The 19,796-nt window shown below is 35.0% G+C and overlaps 1 protein-coding gene across 3 annotated transcripts in view; it reads left to right on the top strand.

Annotated features, from left to right (window-relative positions):
- Positions 1-19,796, top strand: part of NUDT14 (nudix hydrolase 14) — a 50,747-nt gene that overhangs the window by 17,184 nt on the left and 13,767 nt on the right. For all 3 annotated transcript variants that reach the window (XM_014069397.2, XM_014069398.2, XM_014069399.2), the window contains exons 2-3: positions 3,195-3,238; positions 19,525-19,589. In XM_014069397.2, the coding sequence (XP_013924872.1) occupies positions 3,195-3,238; positions 19,525-19,589 (109 nt within the window). The remainder of the gene's footprint in view (positions 1-3,194; positions 3,239-19,524; positions 19,590-19,796) is intronic.

The raw sequence follows: 19,796 nt of genomic DNA, 5'->3' as shown, positions 1-19,796 counted from the left end.
ACGACAAAAGCGCGATCGACAAAATCGCGCCTTTGACGTCATCACAGCGCGACGAAAAAGATCGAAAAATTCAAATAAAAATTAATAAAAATTAAATTAAAGCAAGCCGATTCACATAAAGGTAAGGGTTAGGTTTAGGTTTAGGTTTAGGGTTAGGTTAAGGGTTAGGGTTAGCTTTAGAGCGTTAGCGTTAGCGTTAGGGTTAGGTTAAGGGTTAGCGTTAGGTTTTTCGTTACTTTAACGGTTAGGTTTAGGGTTAGGTTTAGGGTTAGGTTAAGAGTTAGGTTTAGGGTTAGGTTTGGGGGGGTTAGGGGAAGGTTTTAGCTTTATTTTTACATTTTTTCGAACTTTTTCGTCGCGCTGTGATGACGTCACAGCGCGCTTTTGTCGAGCGCGATTTTGTCCTACGCGCTTTTGTGGTGGAACCCCTCTGAGGTAATCTTATATTTATTCATATAGAGCCAAGGAGACAGTTTAGGATTGAAAAGATATTTATTTTGTTGTTTTGGTTAGTTTGCAAGTGGTTAATATGCAATAACCTTGGTTATTTATTTTTCTTGGATGCTGTCTATTTCCACAGAGTATAGATAGCTAGCAATATAAATGCGTAAAAATATATCCAGAAAACCCTAATATCTGTAGAGATATTTAAAAATATATATTTTTCATCAATATAAATGTCATACATGGGCAGCTCCACTTTTAAATGATAGGACAACACCCCCCCCCCAATGCAAGGCAGCGCAGATGTTTCTTCAAAATAATCCTAAAGACTAGAGGAAAGAGGTAAAATTTCAACTGGGAATTCCAAAGTATGGGAGTGACTACAGATAGTCCTCAACTTATAAAACACAAAAATTTTGTTGCTGGGCAAGAGTGCTACTATTAAGTGAGTTTCCCCCGCTCTTTTATGACCTTTTTGCCATAGTTGTTAAGTGAATCACTGTATTTGTTGAGTCAGTAACCCAGATGTTAAGTGAATTTGGCCTCCCCCTTGACTTTGCTTGTCAGAGGTTTGCAAAGAGTATTCACATGACCCCGGAATACTATTACTGTAAATACATACCAGTTGCCAAGCATCCAAGTTTTGATCACGTAACCATGGGAATGCTGCAAGGGTCAAGCAAAAACGTTATAAGTCACTTTTTTCAATGTCATTGTAACTTCAAATGGTCACTAAATGAATGTTTGTAAGTCAAGGATTACCTGTATTGAGAACACAAACTTCCATGTCCTTGTCAGGAATGCCTACATCTGTTTAGTGACTGAATATTTAAAACATACATACATTTTCTCTGTGAATTTCTTTCTTTTACTTGACAAATGTCAGCATTCAAGCAATTTCTAATAGGGAAACATTTTTGTGTAGAGCTAGCACTGCAGAGTTAATAGTGTTTGCTTTTACTACTAACTTTATCTATATACATGAGACAGTAGAAAAACATTCCTCAGTCTTTTGACAAGAATAGCAATAGAGGTGGTAGCGGAGCCCCCCTTTTACTATTGCGAATGTCTGCATGGTAAACATTTTAATAGTTACTGCTCTGGGGCAATGAAGAGAAACCTTGAAAGACCAAGTTGATTCCCCATTTGTTAGGTCTTCATTATTTTATAAACATATGAGTGTGTTGAATAGAAGATAAATCATTGTCATTTTGTGTATTACCTGATAAAATCACCATAAGTACGTTAGATTTAATGTGCTGTAAAGTACACAGAGCCATATAACCATTGGTAACTGTTTGCTTGCTATTAATTATTAGCAGCCTTCATACTGGACTGTCAGCGTGAAGTCGGTATTTGGCACAATAGAAACTTAACTGCACAAAGCTGATCTGAATTGCATTACACTAGTAGCAAAGAAAAAGATTATTTTTCATTTCAATCCACAACAACATAAAGTAAAATAGAGAAAGCTATTAAACTGGACAACATTATACCGATTAATTGTTTTTTAAAAGGAAGTAACCCACAACTGTTTACTAACTATAAAGAATCCCTGAAATATGGGCAGTTTTCGGTCTCTTTCCAATTTGGAGATTATCTGTACCCCTTTCAGTCAAGTTTCATGTTTAGGTATGAGATTAAGATAGCAATTGATCATTTTTGTGGATAATTTATGGCATGAATAGGGTGGGCGCTATGCATCCATCCTTGTTCTTTTTGATCTGTTGGTGGCTTTCAGTATGATTGATTGTGATATTTTTCTGGATCAGTTCAAAAAATTATGTGGGGGAGCCAAAGTAATTCAATGGTTTTCTTCCTTCTCCCAGGGTCAGTTCCACTTGCTGTTAATAGGGGCCAGTGTAGAGTTTCTCAGCACTCAGTGCTCTCCCCACTCCTGTTTCACATCTGCATGAAACCAATGGGTCAGTAAGGGGTGAAGCATTCTCAATACCGTATGCTGCTGTTAGTTATAAATCTCTGTCCAAATCAAGTTGATATTTTTTCTTGGTGTCTGGAAACTGTAGGGGGCTGGATGAGGAGGAACAGATTTGAACTCAACATTAGCACAAGTGGTTGGAAAGAGTTGGTTTTGATATTTAAGCTCTTCCTTATCAATATGTTACTGTCTTGAGGTCCACCTGTATAATTGTTTTCTTGTTTCAAGCCTAATAACAATGTTAAGATGAACTACCAAAGATCCTATCTGTCCACTGGCATGGAAAGAACTAAATTATCTTGGCCAATATGAATTCTTTGATTATTAGAAGGCCAGAGTCAGTTGTATGTCAAAGCATACGTCCTGTGCCGACTTTTTAAGAAAGACTTTAAACAGGCATCTAATATAACAGCAATTGCTACCATATTTAGACTTAACTCAGTAGCAGTGCATAGTTGCTCATGGCTAAACTAGAGAAAGGTTAGATATAGTATAATGATGGGAAGCCGTCAGGAAATCTCAGAACTGCATTCCAGATTGAACTGTTGAAAAAAAAATATTCCAAGAAGAAAATAGGAAAACCACTTCCACCTTATTGCCAAGAAAAATATATAGAAGCACCCATAAAGCCTGGCTTTTTCACATCAGCTAGTTAGCATATATGCAACTTTTCCATCAGAACTAGGAAATTTAGAGAGGCTTCCAAAATAGCTGGCATTTATAACTAAACATGTACTTGAAAGTTGACTGATTTGCATGGGAACAGATTGAACGTTAATATAACATATTACTTATTATACCTTTTTTTCAGAATGGTATTTCAAAACTTTGGGATTTCATGAGGACACATGACAGGTAAATTTCAAAGAATGCAACTGTCAGGCAACATGCTACTGTATATTTTTTTAAATAATTCATTCTCTCTGTTTTACAAAATTATATTTATCATTTTGCGACTTCATACATACATATTTGTGTTGCCAACTCTTATAAAGTGAACCTTTATTACTGTATGTATATAAAATAATTCAACAAAGTTAGGAGCAGATTATGAATTTGTTTTTACCTGTGGGTGTAATCACTTGAGAGTGTGATTTGGTGGCCATGTTTGTACACCCTGGCAATGAATTGTGGAATGCTACAAGCCACTGCTTTAGCCCCACTATTACTTACATCTGTATACAATCATTGTGGAAGGTCTTCAGGATCTTTAAAGTTAAGTGTACTTTTCCATATCATTTAATCAAAATACATATATCTTGGATCAGTGTCTGAATACTGTAAAGCGATATAGTGGATAAGGGCCCATAAACAGCAACTGAATCTTGAGAAGCAAAGCTGATAGATGGAATTACATACACTAAATGGGATTATACCTTCTCAATGACTTCTATGAATAGTCCCTACAGTATTACTAGCTTCAGGTGGGCTATTATGGTTGGGAACAAACTAGAGGGGTTCATATAATTTCAAATTTAAATAACGGCAATACTACCTGTGAGAGACTCCTTATGAAGGACTATCTTTAAGTTTGGTCTTGAAGCTACATCTTGTGCAAAAATTGTTATGATGTTTGTTTTAAGTATATGCTAACTAATATAACAGCAGGAATGTCCACGCTGCTATTGCTTTAGATCCGATTGAATAATTATATAATATTATCTATTGAAACTCCAGAAACATTCTCTGGAGCAGCATCTGTCCTCTAGAATGAGGTTCCCCCTGAGATTGATTGATTGATTGATTGATTGATGTATTTATTTATAAAATAAATTATTTATTGGCCACACATCTTATCACCGAGTAACTCTGGTCAGCTTACAATCACACAAAAATAAAAACTATACAAAGATAAAAGTATAAGCTCTCACGCTGCTGCCATTTCAGAGGGCCTTGAAGACCTGGCTTTTGTCCCAGGCCTTTGGCTAGAATGGGGATAGCCCTTAATTACATGCTGCTGATAGGTTGCAAATGGTTTTGTTCATTGGTGGAACAGTGGTACATTTTTACTGATTTATGTTGATTTGTTTATATAGTATGGGCCTTTTAGTCTATAGGCTCTGTCGTTTTACTATTTTTTTATAGTACAGTTGTAGGAATAGAGGAAAGGTTACATAAAGACATGCGCAGCACACTGCCATGATCTCAGTGGCTGGTTACCTCTTAACCTATGAGCTCACCTAATTAACAACAACAGGCACTACAAGGAACTATTGAGTTATGTGAGATTCTGCCCTGGCTGGGATGTTCTTAGAGATTGACAAGGAGAATAAGCCAATTATAATTCTGTTGCTATATGCTCATTGCTTTGCTTGCAAAAACTGTATAAAAAGAATAAGCCCTCCAAAGGGAGGGGAGACATTTTGGAATGAACCCTCTGTGATGTCTGGACTCTGAATCCATCATAAAGTGTTTTAATTTCTATTTTTATGATATGCCTATATTTTGCCCAGTTATATACATATGATAAATGCATTTACTACTACAGCTGCAAATATATACATTTATTTTACTTAGGTTTTATAATGTTAATGTTGTTATTGATACAAGAATTAAGAAGGAGGTTTTTTTCCCCAAAAACATAAATAGGCATACACATCTAGCAAAGAACTTTTTGTTCAGCTTATTTCTATAAAGCAGATGGGTTGGAAAACACAGGTTGCTTGACTGTGATAGGGTAATAGTCAAACTCAATTTGAGGGCCGCATCAGAGTTGTGTTTGACTTTGGGGGATGAGGATGGGCGTGGCCAGGGTGGGCATTGCCAGCTTGATGTCATTCATGTCAGGGGTGTCTATGGCAGCCCGAGCGCCCTGCCAGTGAAAACTGGCTTCTGAGCTCCATTTTTAGCTGCAACAGCTTCCTGCAACCCTCTGCCAGCAAACACGGAGCTCAGGAGGGCTGCCTGTGGCCCTCCCAAGCTCCGTTTTTGCTGGCAGAGGCACTGCAGCCTAATCCTTTGCTGTTTTCAGGGCAGTCCCAAGGGCCAGATCTAAGCACCCCGCAATCTGGCCTCCGAGCCTTGAGTTTGACACCTTTGGTCTATATTAACTGCAATGTGGGAAGTAATCTATGTAAACAAAAGGGTGTATTTTTTAAAAAAATTAAGAAGTTAAAATCCCTATTGGAAACAATTGAAGCAATGGGTTAATTATTAATTTAGCCAAGATGTTGGGGGGGAGTGAGCATATTTGTCCCAAGCTCCCAAAAAAGTTTATGCCTGGCATTCATATTTTATTGGAACACAAATTTAGAATGTTCTAGCAGAATGTAGAGCTCAAGTAGAGCTAAAAACAGAAAAATATTCCTTAGGGTATATAGAGCAAAAGCTAGATGCAAATGTGAAGAGTAGCTTAGACTTTGGCACTTAATTCATTTGCTTAATTCTTCTGTCCAGCCATTCAGAAAAATAAAGGATCTGAATAGCAGCCTAGTTAACTCCCTACTAAACCAGCTTGTCAAAGGCATTATGTCAAGATAAATGTAATTGGCTCTTAATTATGCTACCCTCATTGCCTCCACGGGAAGAGAGCTCTGAAGCAAGGAAAGCCAGTTCAAAAACATCACCTAAGAAAGAAAAAGACATTTTCTAGGGGTTATCTCTGGAGGATTATAATAAATCATTGGGTTGCTGAAAGTACCTCACAATGTTTTACTATTTTGGGATATAACCATTTTGTAGATTGTTTCTTCAGTAAGTAATATTATTTCTGTGCTAGTATAATGTTTTATGGGCTAGTTTGATGGTTTTGGTATCCTTTTAATTTTAAAAAAACTTTTCCACAGAATATTTTTAAGATAGTTGTGAACATGATTGCATAAGATGCACATGTCATGCCAGTCATCTCTGGTCACACAGCATTTGTTTCCTTCCCATGTACAGCAGCTGTCATGCTGTAACTTTTTTAGTGACTACAGGGCACAGTATTTCAATGAACCATTTTACTCCACACTGCAGAATTCCTTTTTTTCTAGAAATAGGATGTGCTTCTTTATCCCCAGTGCCTACTCCAAAATATGTAATCAGCAATTGCTCCTACTAGATTATAATATTATTTCAGGACAAAACCCACTATAATATTTCCTGCTTTGAAAGCCTCTTGTATTATTTTCTTTCATTATAGTGGACTTTTTCTTTCCCTCTGAGATTCAGTTAATTGGGCTCATTCATCTTAGCCTTAAAATACAAAGCTAAGAAATTAGATTTAAGCCCAGAATCACCCAATTATACATAAACAAACTGAATATAGTGAAAGTGCAACTCTCATTTTAGGAATCTCTCTTCTTTGGCCTGCTAGCATTCAGTTAATGTTTCATTATAAGATAATGGCTGTAAGGCTTACTTCATCTATGGAAGTCATTTCTTGAAAACGTTTCCCTTCTCTCTGCTATTGTGATAATGTGACATGGAGTCAATTTCTCTGCTCTTGCTACAGCAGAACATTAATTTTGTGAGACAGTCTCCCAAATTCAAGATTAAAGATTCACTATATCCTTTGTTCCCAGAATATTACCTATGTTCAGCAAGGTATTGTACCACATGCATGAAATTGGGGAAGAAGCATTTTTAAATGCTACAGTGGGTTGTGGGATATAACCTCTATTAAAATAATACTCCATTAAAAGAAAGCATTGAATCAGCTTGTTAGGGAAAGGAATATATTATTCTGGCATATAGGACAGCTTCCCTATATTCTGTGGAACCATGAATCAGATCTCTTAGCAAGTGAAAGCTACACACTATTGGCAATTCTGGTTCATTCAAAAGATACTAATGATGGATTGGGTTATGTCAGCTCAGTTACATCAGTTCTTATCAGTAATATATTAGATTTTAGTACTTGTAGCACTTGCACTATATGTTTGCAGTGTGTGTTATTTACTGCACCATCACTCTATCAACATTATAGATAGGTTGTTGAAAAGGATTTATTTAGTGGCTGTTTCTGTTTTTGTGGTCTCAATTGTAACATAGTGTATGATAAATTCTGGGTATATGTTAAAAGAAAGCTTCCTGTTTTAGCAATGATACATTAAGATTACATTATTTTGAATAAAACCATGCCATTCTAAATTTCAATAACCACTAAGAACATTGAAATTGTACTGTCAACTGCAGATCCATATAGCTGTACAAATTACTAAACATTATTTAGAATAAGGCACAAGGCAACATTATGCAGCTAATTTTGCATAAATACAATTGTCTTAAAGAGGACTAAATAAGCTTATTACAGTTTTTTTAAGTATTCTGTTCAAGGCATGAATGAAAATTGTAGTGTTTGATTAGCCACGTGTGCTGGTCATCCTGTTTCCATTCCTTCACTTTTCCCAGTATTATAGACTTCTCAAAAGAGCAAGGTCTTCTCATGTGTCCAGAGACATTTAACTTACTCTTCTGGAAAACCAAACATATCCCCATAATCAAAAACAAATCTGGATTTATTTATTTTATTAGTTTGTTTGGGAAGGGTTTTTTTTTTTTGGCTCTACATGATATTCTCAAGGCCCTTCTTTAATGCCAAAGGCAAAAGCCCCAATACTCTTTCTTTTCCTGCTTTCACTTTCATAGAGTATCATAAAATTTGTGGGAATAGACATGTCATAAGATCTGAGTATCTTTCCCAAAGCCTTCATTGCTGCTATACCATGTCCTAGTTTGCAATCCTGAAAGGCAGAAGCAATCCATCTCTTCAGTATCTTCATTGTGAATTCCAACACTGATTGCTGTTGGCATTTGGTCTTCTTGATATTTAGTTGCATTCCCATTTTTTTTTACTATGCTCCTTGGCTTTCATTATTAGAACTTTGCCACCCATTCAAGGTAGCATGAATTGTGGCTCTTTATTTCTGCAGGGTATAATAACAGAATCTTGAAAGGTTGCTAGAATGTCTCGCTGCCCAAAGAGAATTAAGCTTCCTTATTTGGTTATTTGGGCTTCCTTCTGATGCCCTTTCTTTCCAGGAGTGTCATTATTATGATCTTACATTTTAATATGAGTTATATTTCACTGTGTTCAACAGAAATTAGATTTGAAATCATATTGTAGAATATACTTATTTAGAAAAAATACACCTTAATATGCAATCTTCTCTATTATATTTGCTTTCATGATTAAATGCGTCATATTATATTATAAATTGTGTGTCTCTCTATGTGTTTTAAATCATGAAGCATATTTCTCCATTCTAAGATTGCTTAGTTTGAATAGGCATATAAAATTCTTCCATAGCTTATCATTGAATGATCCAGCAGTCCTAATCTACTGCATGCAAGCCCTGTAGCAACTGAATGGAAGAAAGCAGAATTCTTCTTTACTTGTTTAACTGGGTAAGCCAGTTAACGAATATGAGATCTTCTGCATGCAAAAGATGCTTTGTGCGATTAAACCATGGTTCCTTTTCATTATGTATTCAATTTACAGTGTAAAAGATCAAAGGTCTGCTGATTGGAATGATCCTTTTTTGTCTGACATGTTGAATGCCTTCTGTAATTCCAGTCAGAGTATAAAATATAGGGCCACATAAATAAACAATTTGATCTAATACAAGAAAGTTTAGAACTCCTTTAATTTTCATTGTACACAAAGTACACTGTAATTTAGAATGTTCAAACTAATGCACTTTCTATGAGGAAAGTTGGTAGTACAGCCAATTTCCTATTCTTGTTGGTGATGATTGTTTACAATCTATATTTTATTCTTTAATATAACTTTTGGAAAACTGTTTTTTTAATTTTTTCCAGTATCTCATTTTTATATGTTGACTAAATAACTCTACTAACAGTATAAGCAATTGTGATAATATATGGTTGTAATTTATATCCACATATAATGGATGTGTATGCAATGGTTAATAGTAATATTTCTTATTCTTTTATGAGCTGGATTACAAAAACAGCAGGTCTTACTGCTGGTAGCATTTTTTTAAAAAATGCTGCAGGCTCTTGTATTAAAAAGAGGTCTAATAAAAAAAGTCTTGCATAGTTGGAGTTTTAACTGACCCTAAAGGAGTATAAATATTCAACATGTTTCCTCTAACCGATGTTCATATGTATCTTTCTATGGAAAAGAACATTGCTTTATCACGCTTTAGCAAAGGCATACAGTGTCACACGCACACAGACATATATGCGCACACACACAGAGTGTTGAAGTGTATTTAGAGGCAAGAAAATATGGTATGTTTAAGATATAGGTAGTTTAAATTAAAAATAGTGATAATAAAATTGTGAGCAAAAGATAACCATCAAGAGTTCTTGAATGTATATTAAATAAGAATCATAGGGAATTGGTGTGTAACAACACTGTAACCTCCAACAATAACATGTTTTTAATCATGCACACACACACACACACACATATGTGCACATGAGTTAAAATGTATTCATCTTTGTATTTTCAATGCCAGGTTTTAAATACGAAATCACACTTTGAATTTTCTTTTTACTGGGAGCAGTGCAAAGAAGCAGTCATAAGATCAGTGTAATTATTTCCCTGTTTTTTGTGCCCCCCCTTTGAGGATCAGCTAGTAAATATTATGCAAGTGTGCACACATTTAACCTTCAGTGTTCCTTTATTACTGTATGGTCACAATTAGGAGAAAAAAAGTGTGATAATTAAAAGACATAGTGTTAAGATATTGTCCCGGAATTGAGCAGGTGTGTTCTCTCCAGCAGAAATTATTCTGTGGACCTGTCTGGTAAAAGAGGGTAATACTACTGTCTTTATCTAATTGCATAATTTTATTTGATTTGAATTTGGCATCATATGATTCCAGAGCAATACAGTATAAAACAACCTTTAAATATAATAACATAAATTAAGAAAATACAAAAAGATAAATGAAAGAATGTCAGTCTGGAGAAAATATCAACCCAAAACAAAAACAAAAAAATCAATCCTCAATCATCTCTAAAAAGGGAAGATCCATCCATCCTACCACAATGCTTAGGTGAACAGCCATGTTTAGGCCAAGTTTAAGGCCTTCCTGAATACCATCAGGGTGGGAACCATTCATAGTTTGAGACTAACCTCGTTCCAGAGGGCATGCATCGTAACATGGCTCCCAAAAGATGACATTGTGTTACCAAGGGGACCCAGAGCATGTTTTCTCTGTCATCTGCTGCTGCCCAGGCAAAAACCTCAGAAGATAGGTGCTCTCTCAAATGAGTGGTCCCTATATCATGTAGAGGTTTATAATGATAACCAACATCTTAAATTATACCTGGAAGCATAACCAATGCAACTCACAAAGCAAGGGTGTCACAAGGGCATTCTGAGGCTTCTGGATAAGATGTATATCTTCGTCAATATATCAAGAGATAGCACTCCTAGTAACTGACCTCAAAAATTCAACATTGATTTGAGAAGGGGAATGTGCTTCTCCTGCTGCCTTTCCTGACCTCATTAAAAGTGCCTGTTATTCAAGTGCTATTAGTTTTAATATTCAAAAATTATTTATAGGATTGAAGTTTTTAAAAAGAAATTACAGCCACTTGAAAAAAGAATCTGTGTAATTCTTTAACAGCAGTTGAATAATTTCTGATAAATTATGGGTCAAAGCAAAATTTGGTTTTTCCTTTTTTTTTCTTAAATGACATCCTATAAATGAGATAAATATGTAAGGAAACCTATCAAAAGAATATATTTGAATTGAGATCCAAATCAAACTAGGAGATAATTACTGCTTTGTTAGAGTCTTAGATCACATAAGCATTGCTTAAACAACTGTGCGGGGTGGGGGGAATGAAATAAATTCTGGCTCCGTAAAAAACTATATAAGAAGTAATAGTAAAGATTTGTTGAGATTAGCCATCAAGGAATTTTATTAAATTGGCAAAAGTGAGAATTGAACAAAGAAATTAACCTTGAGCAGCATTGCTGGGAAATAGGTACACCAATAAAAAATAACATGCTTTAGAAGGCTTTGCATTTTGTTGCTTAAGAGAAATGCAAACTGCAGAAGTATAAATTGTTAGCATCTACCAGTAGAACGAAAGATACATAGTGACAGTTCTATCTATGAATTTTCTTGCTGAATAAAGTAGAACCTGACATTGTGACAGAGGAATAGTAACTTAAGTATTAAACACCTCTGGGGATGGTTCAGTGCTTACACAGATCTCCTGAGTTTACAGGATTCAGTGGGGCAACTCTAAGCTAACATGATGAGTTTAAAAATATCCCTTTGATTTGAGCAATATATGGAAATGAGAGCAGCCATTCCAAGATTTTTCTGATACCCTTGTCTACCCTGGACACCAAAGAATGATTCATGCATTTCTCATCATCCCGCTGCACCTGAAACAAAGTTTTGTTGACTATATTCTCCAGGGATGGAGTAAGAATAAAAACAAATTGTATGCATTTCTGGCATGTTTGCACATGAGACGTATTGTTCAGGAGCTTTTGATGTTAATTTCAGATTAAATTCTTGTATAGGTCTCATGACTTTTCAAGGAAAGCCTACTCTTTTCCTGTTCTTGTGTTCTGTTTTGGCATTCTGATAACATAATACTTGATCAGATATAATCTTTTGTGTATTATGTTGCCAGATTCATTCCTGGTACAATACGGGGAAAGCAGCAAGTTCAGTCTTTCTGTACAAAAAAAGAAAGAGAACAAGAAAAATTTGATGATGGAATCCCTTCCTCAGCTTTTTTTTTTAAGAACTCCCTCTCACACCCCAAAATTAGTTAGCCTGATTTAAATAAGGATTATGGAAAAGTTGATATATAAAGTTGCTTGACATTCCAAAAATACGTCTCATTCAATTGGGGTGGGGGGGAATAACAATACATGAATCATGATACAAATAATACAGCTTACAAATTTCTGGCAGACATTATCACGTTCATACTGTCTTTAATTCAACATCAACAGAGCTGTGTAACTTTGTAGCTCTTGTTTTTGAGGGTTCCTCTTCAATTGTTGGAATTTATTGGGTAAATTTTCCACCACAACACAATAATAGCATGGCAGGCATAGTATTATTTTGAGCCATATAGCTTCATATGGACAGCTTCAAATGAATCTTCTGTTTAAAAAGTCTGACACTACCTTAAGGTAGTGAGGTGTAGTACAACTTGCTTTGTGCTGATGCTACATAATATCAAGAAAGGAAATATAGCCAATTAAAATGAAGGTCCCTCTAACATCTAGTAATTTCCCTCCCCTGAAAAGGAATTCTCCCAATCCCTCTCCTTGTCCATTCTAGAAACCAAACCAGCGATAATAACAAAACAAAATAAAACCAGATACCGCAAACAAAGTCAGAAAAAAATTCCTTACATATCAAAGGAACAACCCCAGACCTTGTACTTGTACTCCCCAATGATGGGGCATTACAAGTTCTATCTTATGTGATAAAAACTCATCCTTGCCCAATGTGTTCTATTTAAATACAACTTCTTTTTCGCTGAAAAAAAAATGGACTTGAATTTTCCTGGTGTCTGGTTTCCTTGAATTGTATTTGTTACTGGAAATACTTGTACAATTCTTTATAATTGTTCAAAAAGTTAAAAGAAAAATCAACAACTAAAATAACTTTCAGGACAATCAGACGGAGATGTATGTGTGCCTGTTTTACGATTCAACTTTTCATTTAAGATGTCTTCCCTGATCTTTACATCTGCATTTATATTAGCTTCTAGACACTTCCAGTCTAATGAAATTTAATGGATATAATGGAAAATAATTATCTGCAAACTGTTCTTATCAAATCAAAGCTAAAGGGGCTATTTAGGTCATCCAATTTGTCTTAAAAAGTAAAAATATTTGAAGAACAATTACTTTTGTTCTATTTAATATTAATTTAACATTATTTCTGTTAACATTAATAAGTAAATATTGTTTAATAATGTTATTAAATAATATTGAATATAAAATTAGTAAATATCTATTTCTCAACCAGATCAAGAAAAATCACTTTCACAAAGGTTTAATTAGTAAAATTAACAATTAATTCTTTTGTTAAAAATAAATTTATAAATCTTTAATGCTAGAATATTCCCTGTTGTCTCAAGATGGCAAAGAAACAAGACAGTTGTGATGAAAGCACAATTTCATTCAAGTTTAATTTGATCTTGTTCTTTAACTTTGACAGCTTGGTTCTGATTGTTCCATCTGTTATGTACATGTCTTTAAGTGACTAAATCTCAAGGGGAAAAATAACCCATTCTTCAGTGAGTTGGCACATGTTACCTCATTTTCAAGAAATCATTATCCAGTCTCCCTCTGTTTCTTTGTTGAAATATGAACTCTAATTTCATGAGGCTTTTAAAAATTAGGTGAAAATTTCTTTTTCTTCATTTGTAAAGAATAATTTTACAAAATTCTCAAATGTCTATAAAAGTTGAACAGAATTAACTTAACTAAAAGAAAAGAACACCAAGCTTTGAAAGTTTATAAAATCTGCCTTTGAGTTTTTAGAAATTCAAACCTATCTGTATATGCTGAATTGGAGTTGCTATCTTTTTCTTCAAACCGTTTTTACTAATTAAATTTTTAAAAATTAACTCATGTTTAACAATTACATGGTAGAAAGATATAGCATATTCTTTTCATTTTAAGAATAGCTTTTCTTGTCAATTTGACTGATATAATTGGATGAGAGTTGGATGAGAATGACTTTCACCTCAATTTCTGGAAACATGTTTCCTTCCATAATATTGACAGAGCCACTCCTAGATGAAAATATTCTTAATTTTGCAATAGTTTGAAGAAGAAATTACAGTATCAAATCCTGTCGCTTATGTTGTTTATCTTCAAAAGTATGGAAAAAACCAGAAATAGTATTGAATCATTAATAACATTGAACCAATATCTTAAAAAACATTTAGTTAAATACACCTGATTCAGTTGAACTCTGATCATCAGCAAAAATTTGGAGCAGATCTTCATTTCTCCATAATGAAATAGACTGAATTAATTTCACTCTGATTCTGGGTGTCTGCATATCTTAGATCTAAGTTTATTTCTTCTTATCTCTTGTCTATTGTAAAGGGTAGCAACAGAATAAAAGAAATTATTAAAAATGTTTAAAAAAACATTGCAGAGAGTAGATTGGATGGAATTTTCAGACTAACTTATTTCTTCTCAGTCCTGCCACATTTTATATTAAAATGTGGGGCAGGATTATACAATACAGGTTTGAGAGTTCAAAACAGAATGAGCCAATATTGCTTTTTTGGACAGTTGTTATGATTATATTATGCATCATAGAGATATATTTAACTACCTAACCTGAAAAATTTCAGAATAAGTAATACATTGCATTTAAGGAAGCAGAGCCCTCCAGAGGCGTGGAGGAGACAAGAAGGTCAAATAACAAAAGCATTTGCAACACAAGATCTGCCCTTTTTTGTATGTGCATTGTAATTCCACGTAGACATAAGAAAGGGGTGGAATATGTGTGGAAGATCCTAAAGCTGCATCTTGAGTTTTCTAGTTTAGAATGCAGGAGAAAATGAATAAAATTCCCTTTTTCCTGTTAATTGCCATTTACAATTTTTTTATGAAAATGGATACATCATTAAAAATGAATAGGCAAAAAAGTCTTCAGTTTTGTAAGGACAGGTATGGATGCTGAAGAGTTAAAGCATCATAATGGATGAAAATAGTTTTTTGTTTGTTTGTGTGTTCTGTTCAACTGACAGCAACTGACAACTGTTCATAAAAAATAAGGATATAGATGATAGATAGATAGATAGATAGATAGATAGATAGATAGATAGATAGATAGATAGATAGATAGATAGATAGATAGATAGATGATAGATAGATAGATAGATAGATGATAGATAGATAGATGATAGATAGATAGATAGATAGATAGATGATAGATAGATAGATAGATAGATAGATAGATAGATGATAGATAGATAGATAGATAGATAGATAGATAGATAGATAGATAGATAGATAGATAGATAGATAGATAGATAGATATTAAGGTCACAACCCCTGGTATGCCCAAATATGGGAGGAAGATCACACTTCCATTCTCTGTCCTTCGGCTCGTCACAAGAGACCATCCAGACAGAAACCCAATATTTTTTACTTTATATATATATAAACTACAATGTAGTAGAATCAAATAGATAAACCTTTTCCAAGCAAACATCCAATATATATATATATATATATATATAGAGCCAAGGTGGCGCAGTGGTTAAAATGCAGCACTGCAGGCTACTGCTAGATCAGCAGGTCAGCGGTTCAAATCTCACCGGCTCAGGGTTGACTCAGCCTTCCATCCTTCCGAGGTGGGTAAAATGAGGACCCAGATTGTTGGGGGCAATATGCTGACTCTCTGTAAACCGCTTAGAGAGGCCTGAAAGGCCTATGAAGCGGTATATAAGTCCACTGCTATATATATATATATATATATATATATATATATATATATATATATATATATATATATATATATATATATATATATATATATATATATATATATATATATATATATATATATATATATATTATATGTGTATGTGTATGTGTGTATGTGTATGTGTGTATGTGTATGTATGTATGTATTTATATATATATAAAACTACAGTGTAATAGAATCAAATAGATAAACCTTTTCCAAGCAAACATCCAATATAATATTTAATAACATCTCAGCCCACTGCTTGGAGAAAAATACACCGAAGATCAATGAAGAGTACAACAGTCCTTCAAACATTCCTACCTCAAAATTTTGGGTTTTAGCAGGTAGACAGTTCCAGTAAATCCATTAAGTATGTTTACTAGTTATAAATTTTGCAACTAGTTTGTGTTAGAATACCCAGCAAATCAATGATTAAATGTCACTTTCCATTTTTATGTTTTCTATCCACACTGATTTTCAAATATACCTCTTCAGCCATCTGTACAGATTCCAGGACATTTGGAATAGGGCAAGTTATCAATCAAAATTAATATTAGATAGTTAACAAGCTATCATGGAAACCTAGCATGTACATCAATTAAAAATGTTTTTTGTCAAGAAGTTGGCAATAAAGCTGTCTGTAAAGTAATACAAAAATTGTTTTTCTATAAAAATGTGGGAAATATATTTTGTTTTCTTGTGTTTCATATATCCGACTTACCAAATAATTTAGAAAATAATTTATTGTACCAAGGCAATATGCATAAGTGGAGAGTTTCCAGAATCAATAATTTTGTTCCATCTGTGCTCTGGCTGCTGTTGTTCAGACCACTGCTCACTAATATAGTATTTTTAGAAAAAGAAATAGCATTTGTCCCCCTTTTCCACTTCTGTATTATATGGTTGTTTTATCTATTGCAGGAATAGACAGCATTGGAAAGATTAGAATGTATAATTCAGCTTTCCAACTTATACTATGCTGTTGAAAGCCATCCAATGATATAATAATGTTCCTGGATGTCTATTTTTAAACAATATTTTAATGGTGAAAATTGGGAGTGAGAGATCTCTGAAAGCCAAGCTACTTCAGTCCACCATTAAAATATCCCCAATACTTGAAAATAGCCCAAAATCACAATCATTAGGCATGATCTTTAACTAAATTTAAAGATGGGGTGAGGAAAACCTGCCTAGCAGAGGCATCTACTCCCATTCTTTAACTACCAACCACCACCACCCCCCCCAGTAAAACAGAGCCCAAATCAATATTGCTATCTTTAATTTCTATTTCTGGGACATGGTGGCTCGGTGGCAGAGACGCTGAGCTTGTTGATCAGAAAGGTTGGCAGTTCAGAGGTTCAAATCTCTAGTGCTGAGTAACAGAGTGAGCTCCCGTTACTTGTCCCAGCTTCTGCCAACTTAGCTGTTCGAAAGCATGTAAAAATGCAAGTAGAAAAATAGGAATCACCTTTGGTGGGAAGGCAACAGTGTTCCATGCATCTTCGGCATTTAGTCATGCTAGCCACATGACCACAGAGACGTCTTCAGACAGCGCTGGATTTTCGGCTTTGAAACTAAGATGAGCACCGCCCCCTAAAGTCGGGAACGACTAGCATATATGTGCGAGGGGAACCTTTACCTTTACCTAATTTCTATTTCAAATTATAGTTCAATTAGATTTGGTTATTTAACTATTATGATTATTTAAAATTACAATTTCAATACACTCATTTATTTATTTATCCAGTATTTAGCCTCCAATCGCACATGATGTACTCTGGGTGGAAGGGAACCACAGCAACAAAACAACATAACCAATCTTAAAACACTGACCATTAATCAAAATGAAAACATGAAGAAATCAAAGTAACAGGAGAATAACAGTCACCTAATGTCATAAAACCACCATGGGATTCCCAAGGTTGCTGAGAAAAAAACACACTTTAAATGTTTTCTAGAAAGCTAACAGGATATAGTCAATCTCACTTAAAGGGGAATAATGTTCCAGATCCACAACAGAAGCCACAACAGAAAAGGTACATCTTCTGTGTTCTGCAAGATGTCTAGAGAATTCTGGGAGTTGAAGTCCACCCCTCTTACAATTGCTCAGGTTGAGAAACACTGCCCTAGCAGACAGGGCCTGCAGCCCCCTTACTCCATCATTGGAATTGGCAGATGTAATCATAATGAGGCAGTCTTTAATCTGCTTCCATGCCGTGTAGAGGTTTAAAGTCAAAACCAGCACCTTGAATTGCACACAGAAGTAGACTGGAAGCAGTGCAACTCATGAAGCACATCCTAGGGGCACACATAAATGTCTGCACAGCTGCATTCTCTTTCAATTGAAGCTGCCAGATGCTCTTGAAGGGCAGCCCAATATAAAGTATGTTGCAGTAATCTACTATGGAAGTGACCAAGAACTGAGTAATTGAGAAAGTCTCATGGTCCAGGAAAAGGTACAATTGGTGCACAACACAAAGCTGTGCAAAGGCCCTCCTGAATGATTGGAAAAGATCCAAATAATCCACTTCATCTAGGACTTGCTAAAGCTGTTTCACAACCAACTTCACAACCTTCCCTAAAAAAGCAAAGTTAGACACTGAATGAAAATTGTCCAGTATGGCCGCATCTAACAATGGCTTCTTGAGGAAGAGGCAACTAATTTCCCCCTTAAGGGGCAGCAGAATGATCCCCTCTCTCAGAGAGCAATGACCACTGGTAAAACCCAACCTCACAACACCCGCCCCCAGTCAGCCTTAGTTAAGAGGGCATGGATCTAAGGAGCAGGTGTCTGAGTTCACAGTTCTAAGGACTCTGTCCACTTCCTCAGCCCCAACAGGTTAAAACCATTCCCAGATAACCAGGCAAGACTGTATCCCAGGCATCTCCATTGGATCTGTATTAAAGTTGATGTTCAACTGTGAATGAATTTGAGTGATTTTGTCCAATATATGATTTGATCCTCCACATGACCCTGTAGGTAAACTTCAGAGTTCCCCCTTCCCCAGGAGGGCTTGTATCACCTTAAACAAGGTGGTGGGGTGGATAGCCATAGATACAGTAAAGGTCAGCATTTATCTGCCCTTATTGCCACAAAATGGGTCTTAATAACAACTGAAAAATCTCCTTATTTAGGAGTAAATTTCATCAATATCAGTAGAACATTTCCCAAAAGCTGTTTAATAGTGGGCTGAAGAGACTGTTTAAATGATGACATGGTATAAAATAATTAGCATTTTATATGTTTAACAGATACATAGCAAAAATGTAAGTAAAATAGGCTGCAGATCTTAACAAGTATATGTCTAAAATGATATTGACAGTTCTAGCAGCAGTTAGCCAACCATGAATGTATCTATATTCTTGAGGAAATCCCAAACTTTGGCAAATGTGGATAGCAAATTCAATATACATATATTCCAGCACAAGCTTAAATTGAGCAGTGCCTGTTTAAGACCCTGGATATGTAATCATACAGAAAAGCATTTTTCATTGCACAAGGGACAAGAATCCAATGGAGCCGACTCATTATATTATCCCAGAGATATTGTCTTCAAACTCAGGTGCTCTTAGACATCTCTTTTAATGAAAAATACTGTAGCTTCTTCACTTTTGCAACTATCATTTAAAAGTGATGCCTGTTAACTCATATACTTACCTTTTAAAATCTAGCTCTGAACCAATGAAATTTCATGGTAATGTATGGTACATTATTTCATTAACTTGTGATCTTGTGGTTTTTTTCTTTCCTATTGTTAGTGTGTCCATTCTTATCTTCAATATTTCTCGGCAATGCTTTGTTGTGGTGAAGCAGTTCCGTCCAGGTAATTCTCTTCCTTACTTTAGCTTTTATTTTCTAGCAAAGCAAAGCTCATGGATTTAATGGTAAAAAGCAGGTGGGCCTCTATAGTTGCAGCATAATAATTTGTTTTGTAGCGAGAGGAAGCTGCAGTCGACCTTCTGGTAAATTACTGTACGCTGAGCTTCCTGATAGGATGTTACCGTCCTGAGATCTTTCAATTTCACTGTAA

This window comes from Thamnophis sirtalis, unplaced genomic scaffold (genome assembly GCF_051295495.1).
Source record: "Thamnophis sirtalis isolate CommonGarterSnake01/CBP01778 unplaced genomic scaffold, rThaSir2_p1.2 scaffold_1, whole genome shotgun sequence".
Taxonomy (NCBI): domain Eukaryota; kingdom Metazoa; phylum Chordata; class Lepidosauria; order Squamata; family Natricidae; genus Thamnophis; species Thamnophis sirtalis.
Note: the sequence above shows the minus strand (reverse complement) of the source record. Positions and strands in the feature narration are given on the sequence as shown.